General features: G+C 38.0%; 1 protein-coding gene across 1 annotated transcript; it reads left to right on the forward strand.

Annotated features, from left to right (window-relative positions):
* Window positions 1-13951: 13951 nt before the first annotated feature.
* Window positions 13952-15385, forward strand: LOC115989990. Its single transcript, XM_031113854.1, has 2 exons — window positions 13952-14941; window positions 14996-15385. Exons 1-2 carry the CDS (start codon window positions 13952-13954, stop codon window positions 15383-15385), a joined length of 1380 nt encoding a protein of 459 aa, XP_030969714.1.
* The last annotated feature ends 10693 nt before the right edge of the window (window positions 15386-26078 follow it).

Genomic DNA, 26078 nt, shown 5'->3' on the forward strand with positions numbered 1-26078 from the left:
CATGCAATTTTGATGATTCTCCACAATCCTAAGTCAAAAAGAGAAGTAAAATTCCATTTTACTATTCAGTCACTATTCACCTGTCACTATTCATCTGTCACTATTCACTGTTACTGTTCATCCGTTACTATTCATGACACTGTTCACTCCGAATTTTGCCTATTTAAGGGGGGTTGTCCCTTATGTTTGAGTACTTGGGGATAAGCTAAGTTAGAAGCAAAATATTAGTTCTGATTTCTCTTCCCTTAGAACTAGCCTTCTTAGAGAAAGAACCCACTTGCTTCTACTACTACCTTATTTACAACCTTGTTCATCCTTGTTCCCTGTAAGCCTTGTAATCCTACAAACCTTGTAACTAGGACTAGTTCAAGCTTTGTAACTGTTGAGATCTTGTATTCACTACTACTACTGTAAGTGTTTATCCTACTTTCAATAAGAAGTATTTTCAGTTCCATGTTCATTACTTTACTTGTTGCTACCACCACCTTGGACGGATTACCGCCATACCGGATGGTTTTAAATTGCTTTCATTTATTTTGAACTATTGTTATTATTTACTTTGAATTTTTCCATATATACTGCTTGGCTGGTTCTACCGCCTTATTATTGTTCTTACATTTAAGCTATCTACTTTCAAGCACTTTACACTCTTTTCCATTTACACTTTTACTGTGCTTCCGTCTCCTTCTCTTCAGCAGCGTGTCCCCTTCCCCCCTTATGTTTGAGTACTTTGGGATAAGCTAAGTTAGAAGCAAAATATTAGTTCTGATTTCTCTTCCCTTAGAACTAGCCTTCTTAGAGAAAGAACCCACTTGCTTCTACTACTACCTTATTTACAACCTTGTTCATCCTTGTTCCCTGTAAGCCTTGTAATCCTACAAACCTTGTAACTAGGACTAGTTCAAGCTTTGTAACTGTTGAGATCTTGTATTCACTACTACTACTGTAAGTGTTTATCCTACTTTCAATAAGAAGTATTTTCAGTTCCATGTTCATTACTTTACTTGTTGCTACCACCACCTTGGACGGATTACCGCCATACCGGATGGTTTTAAATTGCTTTCATTTATTTTGAACTATTGTTATTATTTACTTTGAATTTTTCCATATATACTGCTTGGCTGGTTCTACCGCCTTATTATTGTTCTTACATTTAAGCTATCTACTTTCAAGCACTTTACACTCTTTTCCATTTACACTTTTACTGTGCTTCCGTCTCCTTCTCTTCAGCAGCGTGTCCCCTTCCCCCCTTATGTTTGAGTACTTTGGGATAAGCTAAGTTAGAAGCAAAATATTAGTTCTGATTTCTCTTCCCTTAGAACTAGCCTTCTTAGAGAAAGAACCCACTTGCTTCTACTACTACCTTATTTACAACCTTGTTCATCCTTGTTCCCTGTAAGCCTTGTAATCCTACAAACCTTGTAACTAGGACTAGTTCAAGCTTTGTAACTGTTGAGATCTTGTATTCACTACTACTACTGTAAGTGTTTATCCTACTTTCAATAAGAAGTATTTTCAGTTCCATGTTCATTACTTTACTTGTTGCTACCACCACCTTGGACGGATTACCGCCATACCGGATGGTTTTAAATTGCTTTCATTTATTTTGAACTATTTTTATTATTTACTTTGAATTTTTCCATATATACTGCTTGGCTGGTTCTACCGCCTTATTATTGTTCTTACATTTAAGCTATCTACTTTCAAGCACTTTACACTCTTTTCCATTTACACTTTTACTGTGCTTCCGTCTCCTTCTCTTCAGCAGCGTGTCCCCTTCCCCCCTTATGTTTGAGTACTTTGGGATAAGCTAAGTTAGAAGCAAAATATTAGTTCTGATTTCTCTTCCCTTAGAACTAGCCTTCTTAGAGAAAGAACCCACTTGCTTCTACTACTACCTTATTTACAACCTTGTTCATCCTTGTTCCCTGTAAGCCTTGTAATCCTACAAACCTTGTAACTAGGACTAGTTCAAGCTTTGTAACTGTTGAGATCTTGTATTCACTACTACTACTGTAAGTGTTTATCCTACTTTCAATAAGAAGTATTTTCAGTTCCATGTTCATTACTTTACTTGTTGCTACCACCACCTTGGACGGATTACCGCCATACCGGATGGTTTTAAATTGCTTTCATTTATTTTGAACTATTTTTATTATTTACTTTGAATTTTTCCATATATACTGCTTGGCTGGTTCTACCGCCTTATTATTGTTCTTACATTTAAGCTATCTACTTTCAAGCACTTTACACTCTTTTCCATTTACACTTTTACTGTGCTTCCGTCTCCTTCTCTTCAGCAGCGTGTCCCCTTCCCCCTTTATGGTATCAGAGCCACTCTTTTCTGGCCGGTGGTAGTGTGGTTGTGTTCTTTGTCCCTTGTCCGTGTCTACCCGAACGCTTGATATTCCGTTGTTGTGTTCCCTTCTTACCGTCGTTGGCGCCACCCTAGTCGTAAAGTGAAGTCCTAGAACCTAGCTGTAAGGCCCGTTTAAGCCAAGAGGGCGTGTAGGGCATGAAAGGTATAAGGTTGGTTAGGGTATGTGTTACGAAATGCAACGGTTGTGAGAAAAACATGATAACTGAGTGTTGAACCTGGGATAGTATGGATAAGTTGTGGAGAACTAACTCCTCTATCAGCTCCAGGACTAACTGTCCTCCTGATATTGTAAATGAAGAAGATCACACTATTGATGATAACGTGGTGATCCCTGATTTTCGTAAATGGACTATTCCTAAAGTTGATACTAAAACTATTTATAAAACTAGTTTTGTTGAAAGTACTTTTCATTCTGCTTATAAAGTTAGAACTGTTGAACAAATTTTCTCTATTTCAAGAATTCATGAAAAATGTTGTTTATTCACTAAAAAGAATATTAATGATTTCATTGCTGCTAAAAAATTCTATTATTTACATATTGGTATGGTTCAAGTTGCTATTAAACCGCTTACTCGAAAGGGTATTAATGCTTCTGTTCTCATGTGTTTAAGAGATGCTAGATTTAAGATTTTTAAAGATAGCATTCTTGGTATGATCACTGCTTCTATGTATGATGGTCCTGTTTATTTTAACTGCTATCCTGATCTTACTCTTGCTTTGGATGATCCTAATATTGTTAAAGCTTTAACTTTGAATATTGCTTCATCTGGCTATCACATGGAAGAGGGTAGTAAGCCTTTTGCTTTGATCTATCGCATTTATTACAAACTAATGGGTACTCAAATGAATCCTTGTGCTATAATGCCTAGAGATCCTTCAGGAAAAACCATGTTGATTCAATGTTCAACTCCTGATGCTAAAATTCAAGTTCCAAAAATGATTCAATGGCAAGATGTTAAACTTCCTAATGATTGGTTGTTAGAACAAGAAACCCCTCCTGCTAAACCCATTTTTGATGAGCTTGATCTCACCCATATTCAACAATATCTTGATGGTACTGTTAAAATAAGTTTTCAAAACAATCCGCCTTTGAAGATCAACGAAGGAAGACATTCCTTTGCTGGATCTGAAAGTATTTCAAAAAGAGATCGTGAGATCAATGAATTTTTGAAAAAAAATTTGGAAACATCCTCTGATTTAAAGCTAAAAGGTATTTCAAGTGATAAATCCCAAATTAGCTCTGTTTACTATTCAACTAAACCTGAAACTTCCACTCCATTTAGTAAAACTGCTAATGAAGATGAGGAAGACACTGTTTCTGTTACTCCATCTGATTTTGATTCTCCTATTGAAACTCCTCCTGTTTACCAAAATAAATTAAGAGTCTTGACTGTTTTAAATGATGATTTTGAAATTGATTGGGATTCTTTGTACAATGAGTTTATGCTTGCATCAAACAAAACCAAGAGAAAATATTTTCAAGATAATTTTGCTCAGTCTGATAAAGACCGTGTTAAAGGAAAATGGTTGGAAATGATGAATCAATTGAAAAAACATATTTTGTTTTTTGATTTTCTTGAAAACCATTATGTTCCAAATAATGAGGTTTCAAAACAACATCTAAATGTGATAAAGAAATCAAATTTTGTTAAGATTGATAAAACCATTATTAGGTCTAGTCATCCTCCTCTTGATTCAATTTTGATAACTACTAAGAAGGATGAAGTGACAAAAGAGGAAGTGAAGGCCTCTCCTTTCAAAATTGCTGATGATCAAACTCCTATTGTTAGCCTTATTGAACAAAACAATTTTACTAATCAACCTTTGCATATTATTGGTCAACAGCTTGACCGTATTGAAGAAAAAATCGTTGAAAAACCTGTTTATGAAAAATCTGTTTCTATTACGACTGAGAAACCTTTGATTGATTTACCCAGTCAAAGAGAAAAAGTTATGTTTGAAACTTCTCAGTCCAAGACTCTTGAAATTGTTGAAAAAATGCTTTCTGATTTAAAAGTTAAAACTGAGGGTACTTCTACAAGTACCTCAGCTGCTCGGACTATTTCCAAAGAAGAAATTGTTTTTGAAAATACAGAATCTGATACTGTGACTTCTGTTTCTTCTGTTCCTGCTGATGAACTTTATGAATGGAATATTATGGTTTGTCTGAACTAGAAATCGTTGCTAAAATGATTCACATGTCTATGGTTAGTATTGCTTATCAAAATAACCATGATCTTAGTCAACCTGATATTATTAACTTGCTTGTTACTGGTTTTTCTGGTACTCTTCGTAGATGGTGGGATTCTTATATCACTGCAGAATCCAGAGAGTCTATTAAACATGCTGTCAAAAAGAATGATGAATGTTTGCCTATTCTTGATGAAAGAATTGTTTGTAATGGTGTCAATACCTTGATCTATACTATTCTCAAACACTTTGTTGGTACTCCATCAAATATTTCATCTCATGATTATTTAAATAATTTGAGTTGTCCAACTATGTCTGAATACAGATGGTATCAAGATGTTTTCATTTCCAGAGTCATGCTCCGGAAAGACTGTCATAAGTTTTATTGGAAAGAAAAGTTTATTGACGGTCTGCCTCCTATCTTTGCTCATAAGGTAAAACAAGAGTTAATGGGTAAAAATGATTCTATTGATTATGATAATTTAACCTATGAAGATATTTTCAGCACTATTAAAAAACTTGGTACCAATAGGTGTAATGATAAAAAATTGTTAAAACACCAATCAAAGTACAGAAATAGCTTTGTTAAACCTAATGATTTCTATGCTAAGAAGAGACGTGTTAACTGTGGAAAATCTGGACACTTTAGTAAAAATTGTAAAAGAAAACCTAGTAATTTAAAAAACAAATTTAACATACTAAATATTGATAATTCTTCTGATATTGGTAGTAGAGGTTCTTGCTATGTTATTCGAACCAATGTTCTCACCAAGAGTAAAGAGGATAAAACTTTGGAAAAATTTAATAAAAAGAAATCTAAAGAACTAACTGTTAATGATTTACAACATGAAATTAATATTGTTAAACAAGAGATAAGCGAATTAAAACATGATTTTAAAGATATTAAAGGTGATAAAAATAATCTTAAACAAGGACTTGAGCATAAAGATGGAGATGAATCCTGTCAACAAGCTCTTCTTTCTGGTAAAGGTATTCCTGATAATGTCACTATTTCTCAACTTGCTCTTGTTAATAAAATAATTCCTCCAAAATGGTTTACAAAAGTTAAAATTGTTGTTTCTCCTGATTATCATTTCACTGTTATTGCTATGATAGATTCAAGGGCGAATATGAACTGTATCCAAGAAGGACTGATTCCTTCAAAATACTTTGAAAAATCTACTGAAAGATTAGTTTCTGCTAATGGTTCTCAGATGCAAATAAAGTATGAATTGAATAATGCTCATGTATGCCATGCTAATGTCTGTTTCAAGATTCCTTCTGTTCTTGTTAAAAATATGACTGATAAAGTGATTCTTGGTTTGCCTTTTATAAATGCTTTATATCCTTTTCTTGTTGAACATGATGGAATTACTACTGATCCTTTTGGACAAAAAGTAAAGTTCAAATTTGCTTCGAAGTTTGATATTGATACTAATACTGCTTCAAACATGATTCATGCTAAAATTAAACATCTTAAATTTCTTCAGCAAGAAGTTAGATACAAGAAAATTGCTGAACAAATTTCTGATAAATTGTTGCAATCCAAAATTGATAATTTTCAGAAAATGTTGATTGATGATGTTTGCTCTGATGTTCCTAATGCTTTCTGGCATAGGAAGAAACATATTGTTGATTTGTCATATGTCAAAGATTTTGATGAGAAAAATATTCCCACTAAAGCTCGTCCTATCCAAATGAATGTTGAAACTGTTGAATTTTGCAAAAAAGAAATCCATGATTTATTGCAGAAAAAATTGATTAGGAATAGCAAGTCTCCCTGGTCTTGTTCAGCCTTTTATGTCCAAAAAAATGCTGAGATTGAAAGAGGAACCCCAAGATTAGTCATTAACTACAAACCCCTGAATAAGGTTTTAGAATGGATTCGGTATCCTATTCCCAACAAGAATGACCTTGTCCATAGGCTGAATGAAGCTGTTGTGTTCTCTAAGTTTGATATGAAATCTGGGTTTTGGCAAATTTAGATTAGTGAGAATGATAGGTACAAAACTGCTTTCACCACTCCTTTTGGACATTATGAGTGGAATGTTATGTCATTTGGCCTTAAAAATGCCCTAAGCGAGTTTCAAAATATCATGAATGATATTTTTAACTCCTTTAGTCATTTCACCATTGTTTATATTGATGATGTTCTTGTTTACTCTAGCTCTATTGACGAACACTGGAAACATTTGAATTCATTTCTAGATACTATCAAAAGAAATGGTCTTGTTGTCTCAACCAAGAAGGTTAAACTATTCCAAACCAAAGTTCGTTTTCTTGGCTATGATATCTCTGAAGGACAGATTCGTCCTATAGATAGAGCCATCCAGTTTGCCGATAAGTTTCCTGATGTTATCATTGACAAAACACAGCTCCAAAGATTTCTTGGGTCATTAAACTATGTTGCAGATTTTTACAAAGATATGAGGAAACAATGCAAACCTCTGTTTGATCGGTTAAAAAGTAATCCTCCTCCTTGGTCTGATGTTCATACTTCTATTGTTAAACAAATCAAAACTCATGTTAAGACATTGCCTTGTCTTGGTATTCCTACTGTTGGTGCTTTCAAACTTGTTGAAACCGATGCCTTTGATGTCGGTTATGGTGGTATTCTAAAACAAAGAGTTTCTCCTGAGTCATCTGAACAAATTGTTCGTTTCTATTCTGGTATTTGGAACAATGCACAATTAAATTATAGTACTATTAAAAAGGAAATTTTATCTATAGTACTATGTATTTCAAAATTTCAAAGTGATTTGTTAAACCAAAAATTTTTGTTACGTATTGATTGCAAAAGTGCTAAATATGTTATTGAAAAAGATGTTGAAAATATTGCTTCAAAACATATTTTTGCTAGATGGCAAGCTATTTTAAGCGTTTTTGATTTTGATATTGAATATATTAAAGGATCTCAAAATTCTATCCCTGATTTCCTTACCCGTGAATTTCTGCAGTGTCACCATGGCAAGTAGAAGACCAAAAGATAATCCTCCTGCTGAAACTTCTAAACAAATTGTTAAAAAAGAACCTGCTTCTCCTCTTGAAATAACCAACCGTTTCACCACCCTAGGAACCATCCCTAGGATTAATTACTCCACTGTTCTTGCTTCATCTTATGATCCTTATGCCTTAACCCCTGTTAACCAGCCCATCAAAACTGTTTTTCCAAAAAATTCCCCGCAATACATCAAAAAACAATATTTCCAACACCTGTTTTATATTGAACCCAACAGAGCCTCTATTTCTGATCTGCTCAGACTTGCTAAGAGTTATTTCCCTCCAAAGTTTCATTGGATTCCGGAGCATAGGGAAAAGAATTTAAATTATTATTCTGATCTTCTGCGCCATGAAAGATCTATTATTATTAACACCATTTCTGATCAAAAAGATGTTTCCAAAATTATTTACCACAGTGTTTACTTGGTCAATTTTATTTCTGAAGAACGATGGGGCTCTTCTCTTACATCTACCAGAACAATGCCAAGTTCCCCCATTCCCTATTCATATTATGATTATATCATGGCTTGGTCAAGATTCATGCTGCACCAGAATGAAAACATGTCTCATTCCTGGTTTGTTAACTTTGACAAAGAATTCACTGGTGATTTGCCCCTTTGGTTCAACCGTTGGTGGACCCAATTTGGTCCTATTACTGAATTATTTCCGGCACCATTGCTTGATGCTTTCAACTGTTTCAAGAAATGTTATAAGTGTGATACTTATGGAGCCAAATTTCCTGCCTTGCTTCATTTTGTTAAAAAATACAAAATACCTTGGATATTGAAATGGCAATATGAGAAAGATGGTGATGTTCTCTCCAGGCATTGGTATGTAAAATGGTGGGGAAAATTCCCTCACACTCAAAAGATCATTACCGCTGTTGCCTTTATTTCTACAGAATCTTCATCTGCTGCTGCTTTGCCCATGGCAAAAGATCATTCCCTTGTTCAAACCCCTGCTCCTGCTGATGCTCCCTCTTCTTCTTCCGGCAAAAATGTTCAGACCAAAAACTCCTCTATTGACAATTTGAGAAAGAATCCTAATGCTCTTCTAGCTTTACTCAAATGGGCAGAAGAAGCTGTTGCTAATCAAGAAGAATCCAAAGCCTCATCAGAAGAATCTGTTGCTCACAACCCCTATTTCCCATATGACCAGGAGCTGTTTGGACATGATGAAGATAACACTCCAGATCTTCGTGAAGATTGAGCTTATTTGTCTAGCCTGCATAAAGGCCAAATGCTACACTGTTTACTATGGACTTTCACTGTTAATTTCCACTCCTGATGATAATGTTCTGAAAAGTTGATTCTCCGTGTTTTCCGTGACTTTTAGTCACACTAAGATTGCTTTCAGCAATTTATCTTAACTTTTACTGTTTAACTTTTGCTATTCACGAGTACTGTTTACTCAAAACTTTGCCTATTTAAGGGGGGATGTCCCTTAGCACTTGGGGATAAGCTAAGTTAGAAGCAAAATATTAGTTCTGATTTCTCTTCCCTTAGAACTAGCCTTCTTAGAGAAAGAACCCACTTGCTTCTACTACTACTACTACTACCTTATTTACAACCTTGTTCATCCTTGTTCCCTGTAAGCCTTGTAATCCTACAAACCTTGTAACTAGGACTAGTTCAAGCTTTGTAACTGTTGAGATCTTGTATTCACTACTACTACTGTAAGTGTTTATCCTACTTTCAATAAGAAGTATTTTCAGTTCCATGTTCATTACTTTACTTGTTGCTACCACCACCTTGGACGGATTACCGCCATACCGGATGGTTTTAAATTGCTTTCATTTATTTTGAACTATTATTATTATTTACTTTGAATTTTTCCATATATACTGCTTGGCTGGTTCTACCGCCTTATTATTGTTCTTACATTTAAGCTATCTACTTTCAAGCACTTTACACTCTTTTCCATTTACACTTTTACTGTGCTTCCGTCTCCTTCTCTTCAGCAGCGTGTCCCCTTCAAACTCCTATTGTTAGCCTTATTGAACAAAACAATTTTACTAATCAACCTTTGCATATTATTGGTCAACAGCTTGACCGTGTTGAAGAAAAAATTGTTGAAAAACCTGTTTTTGAAAAATCTGTTTCTATTACGACTGAGAAACCTTTGATTGATTTACCCAGTCAAAGAGAAAAAGTTATGTTTGAAACTAGATATATATATATATATATATATATATATATATAGTCAAGTGAGTTATTTTAGTGCAAAAGACTAGGAGTCCAGCATAAATGAATCATAAAAAAACACAATCATATATCTAGTCTATAATTCTATACTATTCCTTAAGTTCTCATAATCTACAATATTTATAAGATAAACTACCGTAACTATCTGTATAAATCCACCACCCAAAGAACCAATGTCTTTGAAACATACTCCGTTAGAATTAAAATTAAAATTTGTTATCAATTTAAATCCAAAAGTCATAATTTTGAAGTTTGGATTTCTCCAACTTGACGCCATGTAGGGGAATATTACTTTAAACAATCAAAGAACCGAGATAAGCAAGTTTGTTCTATTTATCATCTAAATAAGTTAATTGGTGTAGGAAGAGAAATGGAAGATCAAACAAAAAGATCCTGAAGAAAATAATTGCATTGATGACGAGAAAGTCATTCTCAAACAGTTTATTCGAGCAAAATCGATCCCTAGTTTCTAATTATTTATACTATAAATGAATATTTTCCTTCGTTTTTACATGAAACTTATTTTATCCTATATTCAAATATCAACGAGTTTCCCAATTGTTTGCCTAAAAATATGTGCAAAAACTTCATCTAAATTCCTCGAAGTTCTTTACATCATTGTTATTCAATGCAAGAATAATGTTGGTGTGTGTTAGTAAAAGATAGCGTTGACTAGTTACTTCCATGTTTTGCTAATCGAAGAGCAGATGACCCATTTATCTTTTTCGTGTAACAAATGTTTCATCACCAGAGATCACTCAGATTTTCTGTTCTAGGTAAAGACTTGAGGGGTGTGGAACCTCAATTTTGCCCAGCCCAAATGGGCCAAATCACTCAGGTTGGAGGCTAAATGAGCCATCAGCCCTTGGCTAAAAAATAACAACATAAAATGATAATAACAATAAGCTCTCCTCATTGCATTCAATGACCTTAGGATACAATTTTTGACATTTACCTTTATCATATGGGAAGTAGCCCAACATTCAAGGTCCGACCCTAATGCTAAGCCCCTATCGAACCAAGCCCTGAATTGAGGTTTCAAGTCATCTAGAAATTTACCCTCACACATATATTCTTTTGTGAAGATTATATTTTGTTCTTGGTGCTTGTAACCAATAATTTCACTAAACCATATCATTAGAGGTGTGCATCCAACCCACTAACTTGACGAAACTAACCCAACCCGATACCTTGGGTTGGTTTCTTGAGTTGGTGCAATGGGTTGAAATTTTATTTTGAACCTAAGTTAGGGCAGGATTCAAGTTATTAGTTTTTCTTTTCCATCCATATGGCCTAACTCAATCCACCTTATATATAAATTTATTTCATCACCATATTTTAATTTGATTAGTTTGATTACTTTAGTATTTTGAGAATTCGACTTGATAAATTAAGAAATTTGGAATATAGTTTAGACATTGACCATGTGAATTGTAATAATTTATTGAAAAGAAAAAGTGTTTAAATAATAGATGAAAGTCCAATTTTTACAAGAGATAAAATGTCTTAGGATAATTCACTGACCCAACCCAACCTAACCCAACCCTCGGGTTGAGTTTTCTACACATGTGATGGGTTGGAAATTTCTTTTCCCCACCTTATCAAGTTGGATTGTGAAAAAGTTATCCAAATTGATTCGGACACACCCCTACATATCATAATAATTCAAACTTGTAAATCATTTCTACCTACTAGTTCTCCAGACTTCACAAATGTCCAACAACACCCACATAAAACCAAATAATAATAATAATAATAAAATACCATTTTTTTTTTTTTAATGGTCCTTTCACTGCATTTTCCTTGTTTCACATTTTGATCAAAGTAGTCAATATTGTATCAGTGATTCAATAACCATTTCATATTGATTAGGGAAACAAAATACTTAAGTATTAATTAATATCAATTATTAAGAGTTTAAAAAATGGAAACCCTTACATGTTCACAACATCATAATTTTTTTTGAGAAGACCTAATTGATTTAACTAAATGTATACTTTGGCCCACTTAATCTAACCTATGAAAAAACATGCATAGAGTTTGAAAACATCACCAGAAAACACACATGAAAGAATAAAATATTACACATATACGCTTAGCAATCACATGAGGTGGAAGATATATTAAGTCAAAAAGAGAAAGTTTAGGGACACAAAAAAATTTATATTTGTTTATATGACAAATCTATATATATCTAAAAGCTGAACCTTAGCATTTATTGTTGCTACGCTCCGGTTGAGCCACATCATCCACTCATTTCCATTTTCCTCTCTCTTATTTTTCACTTAATTTTTTTTCTTATTAATTCTCAACTTATTATTACACTTTTTCTAACCTTTCCTTTCCCTTTACATTTTCATCTCCCCAATCCTAATATCACTCTTCCTCTATCTCTTTATCTTCTTTTTATTTTTGGCTTTTCTTATTCCCATCTTCTTATTATAAATTTGCAATTCTTTCTCCCATTTTATGCATAGTTTTCCTATACAAAAGGTTATCTCTCTCTCTCTCTCTCTCTTAATTTTTTTTTTTCGTCATATTTTGGTAGATTGTTTTTCTTGCATCTCTACTATAGATTGATTAATATTTGTGTTCTTAAGAACTCTACTTTTGGTTGATGTGATTTAGTTTTTGTGTATTTTAAGTTGTTATATTTTTTTTCTTTTCTTTGATTTTATATATATTATCAAATTGCATTATAAAGATAATATATAAAGATATAATGTTATTCTATTACATTGTATGACATAGATAATTTGGTGTTTATTACTATATCTCTAATTTTTACTTTTTTTCGTTGAGAATTTTATGAGGTACATTATCTTTTAAAATTTGAGCAAAAAAAGATTGACTACAGAGTTAAAACTCAAAAATAACGATAGTAGACAACTTACATTGAAAATTTTCAATATATATCATGCATTGCAAAATTTGTTATTTCAACTAATATTAAAAATGGTGTCAAATTTTATGTGTACGTACCCTTTTATTTTCTTTTGCTGAATTTGTGTACGTACCTTACTCAAGTAAAATTTGTCTAGAAAATACCTCAGTTAGTAAGTAGACCTACCCATTTGGCATAAGTAAATAAAAAGAAGCACAAGTGACATATAAAATAAATAAATGCGTGGCTGAAACCGAGAAAAGTCAGAAAACAAAGATATGATTAAAATTTTCAAACTAAAAGATAATACGAAATGAAGCAGTGATCGAAGAAGAAGATATAGGTAAGTAAATAAAAAGAAGCACAAGTGACATATAAAATAAATAAATGCGTGGCTGAAACCGAGAAAAGTCAGAAAACAAAGATATGATTAAAATTTTCAAACTAAAAGATAATACGAAATGAAGCAGTGATCGAAGAAGAAGATATAGGGTCTGTTTGGATTGAACTTATTGTTACTGAAACTGAAAACTGAAAACACTGTAGCAAAATAATTTTTAAATGTGTGAATAGTACCGTGGGATCCATTTTTAATATTTTTTTTAATCTGTGAACAGTTCTAAATAGTGTATGAACAGTGCTCAATTGTGCGTGAACAGTGGCATGGCTCATGAACAGTAAAGTTTGTCTCTCCTTAAACGCATGAAAGCAAAAACAAAAAAAGAAAAAAGAAAAAAGAATAAAGAAAGGGAAAACTGATGGGAGTGACGAGAATGCATTACCTTGACGAAGTCAACATAGTGACGAGGTCATCCCTAGCGACGAGCAGCCATCACTGACGAGGGAAGGAAAGTCATTCAATGATGCCAGCAAGCAGCCTGGGCAGTTACGAAATCAGCAAAACAGACCGTTGGGAGCCTAATAAAAGCCCCATAATTGGGCTGGAGGCGTTACTAAAGAGAGGCATTAACACCCCAACGGCTAGCAATCAAGATCACATATATAAAGCCCTTACATTGGCAGCACAAGGTACACACATACTGATACTCTAAGAAAATACCTATTACTTTCTAGTTTGGCGAATTGCTTTACTGTTCTAACTTTGGCATCGGAGGCGTTGTGGTAGGCACCACACCGGTGACCCTTTTAGTAGATACACTGGTGCTGACGGGGAGTTCCATCTGCCTATTTCGACTGACGAGTTTACACTTCATCAGTTTGGCGCCGTCTGTGGGGACGACATTCTCAAATTCATATTTGAAAACGTAGTTTCCATCAACCCTCTACATTCAGATGGAATCCAACCCAGATTCAGCAGCCTTGGCCCAGCAAGTCCAAGCCCTTGCGGCCACCATTGAAGAACTCACCAAACAAAACCAGGAAATAAAGTTACGGCTCCAGCAGGTTCAACAGGCTCAACAGGAAGAGAACCGGTCCAAGGGTAACCTGGAAGGAGAAGGGGATAGCCACTGGAGAGGTACCCCTCAGAGGCTAACTACTCTAGACGAGCAGAACTCGGATCTCCTTCGAGAAATGAGGAAGGAAATGGACGAACTGAGGAGCGCCATTAAGGAGAAGATGGACCGAAGCGTAGACAAAATGGTAAGGGCTACGGATTCACCTTTCACCGCAGCGGTACTTGAATGCCCTGTACCGTCAAAGTTTCGCTTACCTCAACTTGAGCCATTCGACGGACTAAAAGACCCTCAGGATCATCTTAATACCTTTAAGACGACTCTAGGTCTTCAACAACCACCTGACGAGATACTGTGTCGTTCCTTTCCAACCACTCTCAAAGGAGCTGCAAGAGAATGGTTTACGAAGTTGCCAACCTCGTCCATAGACAACTTCGAACAATTAAGTAGTGCCTTCTTGCGCCATTTCATAGGGGGGCAACGTCCAAAGAGGCTGGTAGACTACTTACTCACCATAAGAAAGGGAGAGAAGGAAACTTTGAGGTCGTATGTCAAACGATTCACCCGGGAGACTCTGGAGGTGGACGAAGCTGATGACAAGGTGCAGCTGACGACCTTCAAGGCGGGGCTGAGGTCCAGAGATCTCGTGGCCTCTCTCGCAAAGAACCCTCCAAAGACGATGGTGGAAATGCTCCTGAAGGCACAGAAGTACATGAATGCTGAAGATACTTTAGTTGCCATAAAGGATGCCGAGAAGCCAGGCGACAAGGCCAAGAGGGAAGATGACCGTAGGGGGCAGAAGAGAGATCGACCAGATCATCGGAACAATGACGGGAACAGGAGGAAAGATGATAAAAATCCTCGGACAGTAAGAATTACTCCTTTGGTTATGCCTGTTGACAAAATCTTCACGCAAATCAAGGACGAGCATTATCTCAAATGGTCCAGACCATTGCACTCATCCCCCAATGTCCGTGACAAAAACAAGTACTGCCAGTTCCATAAAGATCACGGCCACAACACGGAGGATTGCAGAGACCTAAAGGAGCAAATAGAGGAGTTAATACGGAAAGGGAAATTACAAAAATATGTGAAGAAAGGAGAATATAGCAAGTTTAGGGACGACAATAAAATCCAGCATGAATCCTTCTCCCGGGATTACGACCATCCGTCCCAGCCACCACACAAGGTGATCGAGGAGATAAACACGATTACAGGAGGGCCGTTTTCAGGAGGATCGTTTAAATCACTCAAAAAGGCATACCAGAGACAGGTGAACAACGTCCACGCCATACCTCCGTCCAAGCACTGACAAACATACCAGGACATGTCATTCAGTGAAGGAGATGCCATGGGAGTGAAGCAGCCCCACAACGATCCCTTGGTCATAATGCTGAATATAGAGGGGTTTAATACCAAGAGGATCCTCGTCGATAATGGAAGCTCCGCGGACATCATCTACCTCTCAGCCTTCCAGCAGCTGAGACTAGATCCAAAAAGACTGCGCCCTTTTGACTCTCCACTCGTTAGCTTCAGTGGAGACAGGGTCTACCCCAGGGGCATAGTGACATTTACGGTGACGGCGGGGGCCTACCCAGTACAGTTGACCCGACAAGTAGACTTTTTAGTGGTAGATTGTCCCTCATCCTATAATGTCATCATTGGGAGGCCCACGCTCAACAAGTGGAAGGCGGCGACGTCAACCTACTGTTTGAAGGTAAAATTCCCAACAGATAATGGCGTCGGTGAAGTGAAAGGAGATCAAGTCCTGGCAAGAGAATGCTATCAAGCCGTCCTGGCTGGGAAGGAGAACCACACATGGATGATTGAAGAAAAGGAAAAAGACAGGATAGAGGCCCTGGAGACGGTGGAATTGGTAGAAGGAGAAGCGAACAAGATGACCAAGATAGGAACAACATTGAGCCCCGAGATGAGAACAAGACTCATAAGGTTCCTTAAAGAGAATCTAGATGTTTTCGCATGGAGCCACGAGGACATGCCTAGCATATCTCCAGAAGTCATCCAGCATAAGTTGAATGTGGACCCAGAACGGAAACCCGTCCAGCAACGACGAAGAACCTTCGCCCCAGAACGAGATCAGGCAGTTGTAGAGGAAGTTACCAAACTCCTGACGGCTGGATTCATTCGGGAGGTGTTTTATCCTGAATGGCTCGCAAACGTTGTCCTGGTAAAGAAAGCAAACGGGAAATGGAGGATGTGTGTAGACTTCACCGACCTGAACAAGGTATGCCCAAAGGACAGCTTCCCTCTACCAAGAATAAACCAGCTCGTGGACTCCACAGCCGGGCACAAGTTACTGACATTCATGGACGCCTTCTTAGGGTACAACTAGATAAAGATGGCTGAGGAAGACCAGGAGAAGACTGCCTTCATCACAAGTCAAGGACTCTACTGTTACAAGGTAATGCCTTTTGGGCTGAAGAATGCTGAAGCTACGTATCAGAGGTTGGTGAACAAAATGTTCAGTCAACAGATTGGCAGGAACATGGAAGTGTACGTGGACGATATGCTCGTCAAGAGCAGGGAAGAGCTCACACATCTGGACAACTTGAAGGAAACGTTTGCAACCCTCAAAAAACACCAGATGAGGTTGAATCCAAGTAAGTGTGTTTTTGGGGTAGTCTCGGGAAAGTTCCTGGGATTCATGGTGTCCTAGAGAGGAATAGAAGCAAACCCAGAGAAAGTGCGAGCCATCATCGATATGGCCTCACCCAAAACCGTCAAGGATGTTCAAAAACTCACAGGAAGGATAGCGGCTTTAAATAGGTTCGTCTCTAGGGCTACAGACAAATGCCTGCCCTTTTTCAAGACCTTGAAGCAGGCTTTTGCCTGGACCGACGAGTGCGAAGTGGCATTCTAGGAACTAAAGCATTACCTGAGCAGTCCACCTCTCCTAAGCCGTCCAAAGAAGGGGAAAACCTATACTTATACCTGGCAGTGTCAGCCACGGTAGTAAGTGCAGCCCTGATCAGAGAAGAGGGCAAGAAGCAGCTTCTGGTTTAATACGTCAGCCAAGCCTTCCAAGGTGCTGAGTCCAGGTACCCAAGGATCGAAAAGATTGCCTTTGCGCTAATAGTAGCCTCGCGTAAGCTAAGGCAATATTTCCAGGCAAATCCCATTCTTGTAATGACGGACAAACCAATCAAGAAATCAATGAACAAGCCTGAAGCAGCAGGAAGAATGGTCCAGTGGGCGATTGAACTTAGTCAATTTGACATCGAGTACCATCCTAGAACGGCGATCAAGGCGCAAGCTCTGGTGGACTTCATCACAGAGTTCACTCTTCTAGACGAAGACAGAATTACCGACGAGGTAGATAGATGGACAATACAAACTGATGGTTCGTCAGCCTAGAGGAAGGGAGGAGTAGGGGTCGTCATAACCACCCCTGACGGAGAAGTGCTGAAATATGGGGTCCAACTAAAATTCCCAGCCACCAACAACGAAGCTAAATACGAGGGGATATTGACGGGACTGAGGCTTGGAAAGGCACTTGGTGCTAAAAACTTGTTGATCCAAAGTGATTCAAAGCTAGTGATCGGGCAGATTAGGGGAGAGTACGAAGCAAAGGAAGAAAGGAAGTAGAAATACCTCAAGCTAACGAAATATCTAACTCAGGAGTTCGATATAGTGGAGTTCGTGCAGATCCCAAGAAGTCAGAATATGGGGGCTGACAAAGTATCGAAGCTAGCGTCATCAGAAGAAGGGGAGATTAGCACAGATCTGGCGATGGAGGTCCAGGAACACCCTAGTATTGAAGAAATTGCAACATTCACCATCCAGAGCACAGACAGTTGGATGACACCTATAATATCCTACCTCCAGGACGAGCGCCTCCCTCAGAACACAGAAGAAGCTAAAAAGATCAAGAAGAGGGCGGCCAGGTTCACAATCCTTAATGACGTCTTATACAAGAGAGGCTTCTCTATACCTTACTTGAAGTGTGTCGACGAGGAGGAAGCTAGATACATCCTGGAAGAAATCCACGGAGGAATTTGCGGCGACCACGCTGGCTCCAGATCCCTGGTGAACAAGGTAGTATGAGCAGGATATTTTTGGCCAACCATGCAGGTAGACGCTGTTGAGATCGTCAAGAGGTGCGACAAATGCCAGCGATACGGGAATGTGCAACGGCTTCCCGCAGAGAGACTGACGACTATAGCTTCCCCATGGCCATTTGCACAGTGGGGAATTGACATCGTCGGCCCGCTACCCCAAGTTAAAGGTCAGGTAAAGTTCCTACTTGTTGCTATTGATTATTTCATGGAATAGGTTGAAGCAGAGGCTCTAGCAATGATCACTGAGGCTCGAATTCGGAGCTTTGTGTGGAAGAATATAATCTGCAGGTTCGGGATTCCCTTGACGATCATATCAGATAATGGGAGGCAGTTCGACAGCCAAGGCTTCAGAGAATTCTGTTCAAACCTTGGGATCAAGAATCAGTTCTCATCCCCAAGGCATCCTCAGGCAAATGGGTAGACGGAAGTGATGAACCGGACGTTGCTCAAGATTATCAAAACCAGGTTGGACGATGCGAAGGGTGCCTGGCCAGAAGAATTACCAAATGTCTTGTGGGCTTACAGAACCATAGCTAGAACCCCGACAGGAGAAACCCCCTTCAGGCTTACCTATGGCACAGAAGTAGTAATCCCCGTCGAAGTGGGGGTAACGAGCATCAGACGAGGAACATTCAACGAAGGGATCAATGACGATGAACTACGACTCAACCTGGATTGTCTGGACGAAGTAAGAGACAACGCATCCAGCAAGATGACGAAGTATCAGAAAAAGATAGCCGAGTACTATAATAAGAGGGTTAAACTTAGACGACTGAACATAGGAGACCTCGTCCTGCGCAAGACCACCACAACAACTAAAGACCCTACCCAGAGAAAGCTGGGTCCTACGTGGGAAGGACCTTACCGAGTCATTCATTACTCAAGACAAGGAAGTTACCACCTGGAAACCATGGACGGACAAAGGCTCCCTCGACCATGGAACATTGAGCATTTAAAAAAGTACCACCAGTAGATGTAATAGACGAATGCAGTCATTCTTGAATTTAATAAAAAAATTATTCCTTTGATGTCTTTGTGCAAACAGGTCTAGTCAATCATAAGACAAACTAAAGTAACAAGATTCCGCCTTGACGGATGTAAGTTACTGATGACAACCACAACGGGTATAAGACAAACTAAAGTAACAAGATTCCGCTTTGACGGATGTAAGTTACTGACGACAACCACAACGGGTATAAGGCAAACTAAAGTAACAAGATTCCACCTTGACGGATGTAAGTTACTGACGACAACCACAACGGGTATAAGACAAACTAAAGTAACAAGATTCCGCCTTGACGGATGTAAGTTACTGATGACAACCCCAACGGGTATAAGGCAAACTAAAGTAACAAGATTCCGCCTTGACGGATGTAAGTTGCTGACGACCTTTATAACGGGTACAAAGTATATAAAAGCTAAGTGATAAAATTCCGCCAAGACGGATGTAAATCACTGACGAAACCTGAAGTGATGAGATTCCTTAAGTGGATGTAAGTCACCAAAAAATGGCCAAGTGATAAGATTCCGCTTTGACGGATGTAAGTCACTAACGAAGACATAAAAGAAGCAAATGTCCCTAGAACAAGCCGGTGACTAAGACACAATCCTTAAGCCTACGCAAATGGCAAAGTCCCGCTTGACAAACTCAGGATACTGACGAATCCACAAAAGAAAGGATAAAGAGAAAAAGAAGAAGGACAAGAACCCTCCTTAAGGATAAAGAGTGACGAACAAATCACTGACACAGCTAAGAAATTTATGCTAAGTACAAGGTATGGATGAACTTAAACATCACAAACACATGCATGGTCATAAGCACAAGTATAGTCATAAAAACGGGTAAGTACAAAATCATAAAAAGCCCAAAAACAGCGGGCAATTATCCTTGTTCTTCCTACAGACCCATGAAACGGAGGGCCAAGAGACATTGTTCTGAAAATAGATAAAAAATATATATATATATATATACATCACCAAAAAGCCCAAAACATAACAGGCATACATAACAGAAAATTTTTCCTAAGTATCAGGTTTGGGTGTCAGGAGCGTCAGTAACAAGAGTGTCATCAGCAATAGGGGCGTCATCAGCAACAGGGGCGTCACCTTCAGGAGCCGATGAATGTGCAGCCTCGTCAACAACCATCTCTTGATCTACCACTTCTAGATCCAAATTCGGCAGATCAACCCCGGTAGGATGCTTGACGAGGTATCTACGTAGGAGCTCGAAGACCTTGAAGTACCAGCTGAAGAGCACTGTGGAGTACTCCTCGGTTTTCTGAAAGGCTTCGACAGACCTAGCAGCAATCATCTTTAGCTTCTCCTTTGCCGCCTGTAGCTGGTCGTCCTTTTCCAGGTTCAGCTGACGCTCGACCCTAAGATCGGAGTTCAAAGCCTTGAGGTCCTTCTTCAGCGTGGAGTTCTCCTTCTCCAAAGCCTCCATCCTGGACGCCAAAGAAGCCACCTTAGCCTCTTGAGTGAGACACTCTGAAGCAAGGTGAAGGCTCTCCCCCAACACCTGACAAAGTAAATTAAGTGCGTCAGTAAAAAGAAGGGGTGGGGAAATTTATGTGGAAAGAAACCAAGGACAAATGCATAAGTGGTCTTATTTGCACGATCTTATGAACATGCTGGCTCGCAACCACGTTGAGAGGCACTCCAGAAAAGACCTTAAGGTCCTCAGCCTTCACAACTTTATGTGCCCACTCCACGGCCACACCCTCGTCGTCCCAGACGGACGAACCCACTCTCTCCTTCTCCTTCTCTTTGGCTGACAGTCTCTGCCTTTTTGATGATGGGGTGGGGATCTTCTCAACTGAATTGGCCGGCGAAGCCACCCGTAGACTCTCAACTCCCGAGACGATGGGAGTGGCATCTGTAGAGGGGAGGACGGACGGACCCTTCCCCGTGATGCGAACTCCCTTTTTGCCAATGTTCGCCAAGGGTTCGTCCTTCTTGGACCTCATCTTGGCGTACATATCTTTGTTGAACCTGGTCGTCATCTCTAAAAAAAAAAAAAAAAAAAAAAAAAGAGATAGAGAAACTAAGAAATCCAAAGTACACAAGTGAAGGTCAGTACTGACGAGGTAAACAGTTACTCTTCTTCTCCTCGATGTTAATGCTGCGCAAAACGTAAGGAGATGGGTCCGAGCCTAAGCAGTAGAAAGCAAGCGTCCGTGGGTCAAGGAGGTTGTCCCAACTCTCAATCGACTTTGCGTATTCAATTGCCTTCTCAACACGACCCTGGTACTTGCTCTTCAGTTTGGGGCGTCTTTTAACTGCAAAAGAAAGTGAATAAGTGGTTAGTGACGACCAAATATGCAAAACGAAAATAAATAGATGAGGAGAAACATGGACGCACCTAAGTTTAGGGTTCCCCACCGACGAAGTAACCTTGGGATATCACCCCAAGCCTCGCTAGAAGGGGTCTCAAAGTCATCCCCGGACACGAAAAAGAAACGTGATTTCTAGTACCTGAATGACGAAGCTAAACCCTTAATGATTCTAGTCCTCCTCGTCCAAGGGACTAGTTTATAATACCCATACTCTTTCGATTCCTTTAAACGGTAAAGGTGGACGAGCTCACTCACTTTGATCATATCTTCGTTGGCAGCCAGCCAAATCTCCATACAGTTGATAACTATCCTCTAGGAGTTAGGCATGAGTTGCCCGGGGGCAATGCCAAAATAACCCAAGAGCTCCATCACCAAAGGATGGACGGGTAGCCTAAGCCCAGAAGTGAAAGCAGCCTCGTAGAAGCATACTTCACCAGGAAAGAAGTGGCAGGCCCGATCCTCAGGACCAGGCCGACGAACGCGGACTCGCGTAGGAAACTGGAACCTATCCTTGAACCTAGCCACGATGTCAACATCCAGCCCACATTCCTTGTTAAGAGCGTAAAAAGCCCTAACCTGACGAGGGGGTGGAAACGGCCGTATCACCCTCAACCGGGCCGCCGCTAGACGACAACCTAGTGTCTAGTTCACTGGATCTCACCTCCGACATCCTCCTCGTCTCTCCCTCAAACCAAGCCAGTGACTGGCCTAAAATTGGAGACAGTTCCCCTAGAACTACACTCAACCCACAACCTTAAAAAAGATAGTCCCCAATCAAAGGAAAAAAGTCCCCGGAAACACCCAAAGCCGCCCCTAAGCGAGCAAAAAAGAAAGAAACTGAGGGGCAAGCTACCCAAACCTCAGAAGAACTAACCATGAAAAGGGGTACATAATCCTAAATGCCCACATATCAAACACAAAAACAACAAAAGCAAAAGACAAAGGAAAAATCAGGAATTTATAAGGGGACCATTAAGAAAAAGGATCTGAAAGAAATCAAAGGAGTAGCGTACCTTGAAAAGCGGAACATGGTCGAAGTCGCCGGAGCAGAATCGGAATAATCGCAGAAACAAGCAAGAGAGACAAACACTTGGAGCAAAAAAATCAAAGTGAAGGAAAAAGAAAAGTTTTTGAAACCAAAAATCCAAGGAAACTGAAAAAGTAGCGGGAAACCCAAGGGTCATACCATCAATGCCTTCAATCAGCATGTGCCACGTGGCCACGTTGCATACCGCGCTGCCATCATGCATTAAATTCGAAACATAACCCCAAGCGTCACAAACAACTCAGAAAAAAAAAAAAAAAAAAAAAAAAAACCTTTCACCTTCTGTGGCCCTCATAACACGTCATTGACGACCACAGAACCTGGGGGGAAACTGATGGGAGTGACAAGAATGCATTACCTTGACGAAGTCAACCTAGTGACGAGGTCATCCCTAGCGACGAGCAGCCATCACTGACGAGGGAAGGAAAGTCATTCAATGATGCTAACAAGCAGCCTGGGCAGTTACGAAATCAGCAAAACAGACCGTTGGGAGCCTAATAAAAGCCCCATAATTGGGCTGGAGGTGTTACTAAAGAGAGGCATTAACACCCCAACGGCTAGCAATCAAGATCACATATATAAAGCCCTTACATTGGCAGCACAAGGTACACACATACTGATACTCTAAGAAAATACCTATTACTTTCTAGTTTGGCGAATTGCTTTACTGTTCTAACTTTGGCATTGGAGGCGTTGTGGCAGACACCACACCGATGACCCTTTTAGAAGATACACTGGTGCTGACGGGGAGTTCCATCTGCCTATTTCGACTGACGAGTTTACACTTCATCAAAAACGCGATGCAGGATTCAGCGGAAACGCTGAATCCAAACCCACACATAGTAGTGGCAAACGACGAGATGAAGAAAATAAGGTGACAACATCAAAGTTCCCCACTTTGGTTTTTAATATTGTTAGACCTCTGTGACAGGAAGGGCCTATTTGATATAATCACATAGTTACCGTAAATCCGAAGAGAAAAAACTATAGGTGTAATTACACACCCCTCTTTTGAGGTTTAGGAGAATAACACTCCATCCTAAAAAAAAAACACTCCCGTTTCTTGAGGTGTGAAAAAATTAACACTCTTTTCCTCACCATTTGTTTATAATAGTAATGAAATATTCTAAATTTTTATTGGAATCTCTTTACAAAAATTTAATCATAGTTAGTTAAAAAATAACTAATAGATTCAGAATAAAAATACTAAATTTATCCAGCATAAGTGTCATTTCTCCAATCCTTAAAAGAGATGAGTGCAATTATCCAAAAATATATATGCCATATTAGTGTAAAAGCATAAAAGTTCAAAGAAGTTTTTTATTTTTATTTTTTTATTTTTAAAGAGAGTTTCAACTTATGGCGTCCGCTTCTGAAGATAACTCTTTATCATCAGACCAAGATGCCAATCAGTTTTTGGTGTAGCTAGACGAGGATTGAACCTCAGATCTCTTATATAACCATAAGAGACTTTATCTTAACTGGAACCCACCCAAAAAGTTCAAAGAAGTTAATTAGTGCAATTTAATCATTTTGTTTTTCATCTCTATCTTTAGCCATTTGGACTTTTGGAGTTTTGGACACATGACAAAATGTCACTGTATTGGAGGTCATCAACATGCAGTTATCTTGTCCTTGAGATGCCCCTACTTAATTTAATAGAGAAAGAGAGAGGGTTTCTTTTTCAATGAGGTTGTATAGAGAGATGAGACCGAGTTCCTTTACCCTTTTCCAATGATTGGGTACTCGTAATTATATAATATTAGTGTGATTAAATGAAGTCTTTAAGGCATTTGTTGACAAATTAATAGTTGCCCCTTTTTCCAATCCTCAACTAAACGAATTCCTTACTCATTTTATTGGTTAAACACATAATTTCTAAAGTTCTTAGTTGCTACTTGGTAGACTTTTTGGTTTTCAAATTCTATGGTGAATGTGAGAGCATGTTTGTTTCAGGTAGGGATTTCATCTGATGTAGTAGCAGCTACTGCAATAAAGATGGGAAAGGGTCTTAGTGATAGAAAAGTCATTGTTTTGCTATAAGTCTTATTGCCTTCTTCAAATTAATATAGAATCTCTATATCATGTTATTATATTATGATAATCAGTTTAGGATATTTTAATTGAAGTTTCACTTAAAAATCCATTTGAATATGCTTATGATGACTCCCTTTGTACTCCTACTGATGGTAACATTGATTTTCGGATGGTATATGGGGTTCCAGCAGGAAGGGCATAAGATATAGCCAGAGATTTGAGTTTTGCATTTGCTAGAGACTCTGCTTTGAGTTTGCTGGCAAGAAAAAGGGAAGCAGTAGCCATGGTTCATGGGGTTTTGGAAGGTTCACTAACTACATTGTTTAGTTCCAAAGCCAAAGGAGTTGATGGATTTAGCAATTTTTGGAGAAGATTAATATGAACTAATTGTATTTGATTGATGACAGTATAGACTTTATTATTATTCTTGTTTCTTTTTCATCATGCAGTTTAGTAGCTTGATGAAAGTACAAATTTAAAAAAAAATCATGAATCTAAATATTTATGAGGATTGAAAAAATTAACTTAGGGAAAACAGTTTGTTTCCCATTGCTTTAAGTTTTACATTTAGTTTGCTTTAAAAGGTCCAATAGCATCACTTAAATAATAAAATGCAATATATATTTTTATTGTTTTATTTAATTTTATCCTCCTTGTGATAAACCCAAAAAGACAAAAAAGAAATTGACCAATAGTATCACTATAATTAACCATTCCTATGCAGTAATACCAAAATACAATATATACGAGTTTATTAATATAAAATATATATACTGCTAAGTTTTGTTAATGAAATTTTCTGGTTAATAATATGAATTTAGACTTAAGTGAGCCTTTTAAACACGAATAAACTCATGATTAATAATATATTCATTCCCGTACGGTAGCATGGGCTACATACTAGTTTTATTTAACATTTAAATCCAGCCACATCCTTCATACTATTAAATTATGCAACACAAATCAAGAAAATGGCTAGACACAAACCTGCCTTCCTTTACCATACATTGGGAGAATCAATATATTTGTGTGATAAAAGGTCATATAATTTATAATTTAGATAGCACACTTTGAATATGTCTAGGCCCATAGATTGAGCAATTTGTAAACTTAAAAGGCTATTGAGAATGAACTTTTTGAATCAAGTCTAAAAAAATATGAACTACTATATATCATCTAGAAAAAAAATTTTATCAGAGATACATTAATATTTTTTTGCCACAAATTTAAATCATACAAACTTAATAATTTTATATTATGTGTTAGCATTGTCTCTACTTCTTCTTCTTCTCCTCAAAAATATTATGTATCATCTTTAAAGGATACCAACAATATTGATCTAATGGGAAAAGTTACATAAAATATTGAGAAAAAAAATGTTTTATATTAAAATCTACTAAAAATGTTTTTTAAATATTTCTATTTTTCATATCAGTGACGGGTTTTACAATTACCACATGTGTTAACTTAAGTCTTAATATTTTTAAGTTGTTTCGGCCAAAAAAAAAG

Source organism: Quercus lobata, chromosome 5 (genome assembly GCF_001633185.2).
Source record: "Quercus lobata isolate SW786 chromosome 5, ValleyOak3.0 Primary Assembly, whole genome shotgun sequence".
Taxonomy (NCBI): Eukaryota; Viridiplantae; Streptophyta; class Magnoliopsida; order Fagales; family Fagaceae; genus Quercus; species Quercus lobata.

What these genes read in the sequence shown, in the direction of transcription:
- LOC115989990 (XM_031113854.1), top strand. Translation starts at nt 13,952, where the DNA reads ATGGAATCCAACCCAGATTCAGCAGCCTTGGCCCAGCAAGTCCAAGCC. An exon ending in ATGATAAAAATCCTCGGACA is followed by an intron (nt 14,942 to 14,995) that starts GTAAGAATTACT and finishes ACGCAAATCAAG; the next exon opens with GACGAGCATTATCTCAAATG.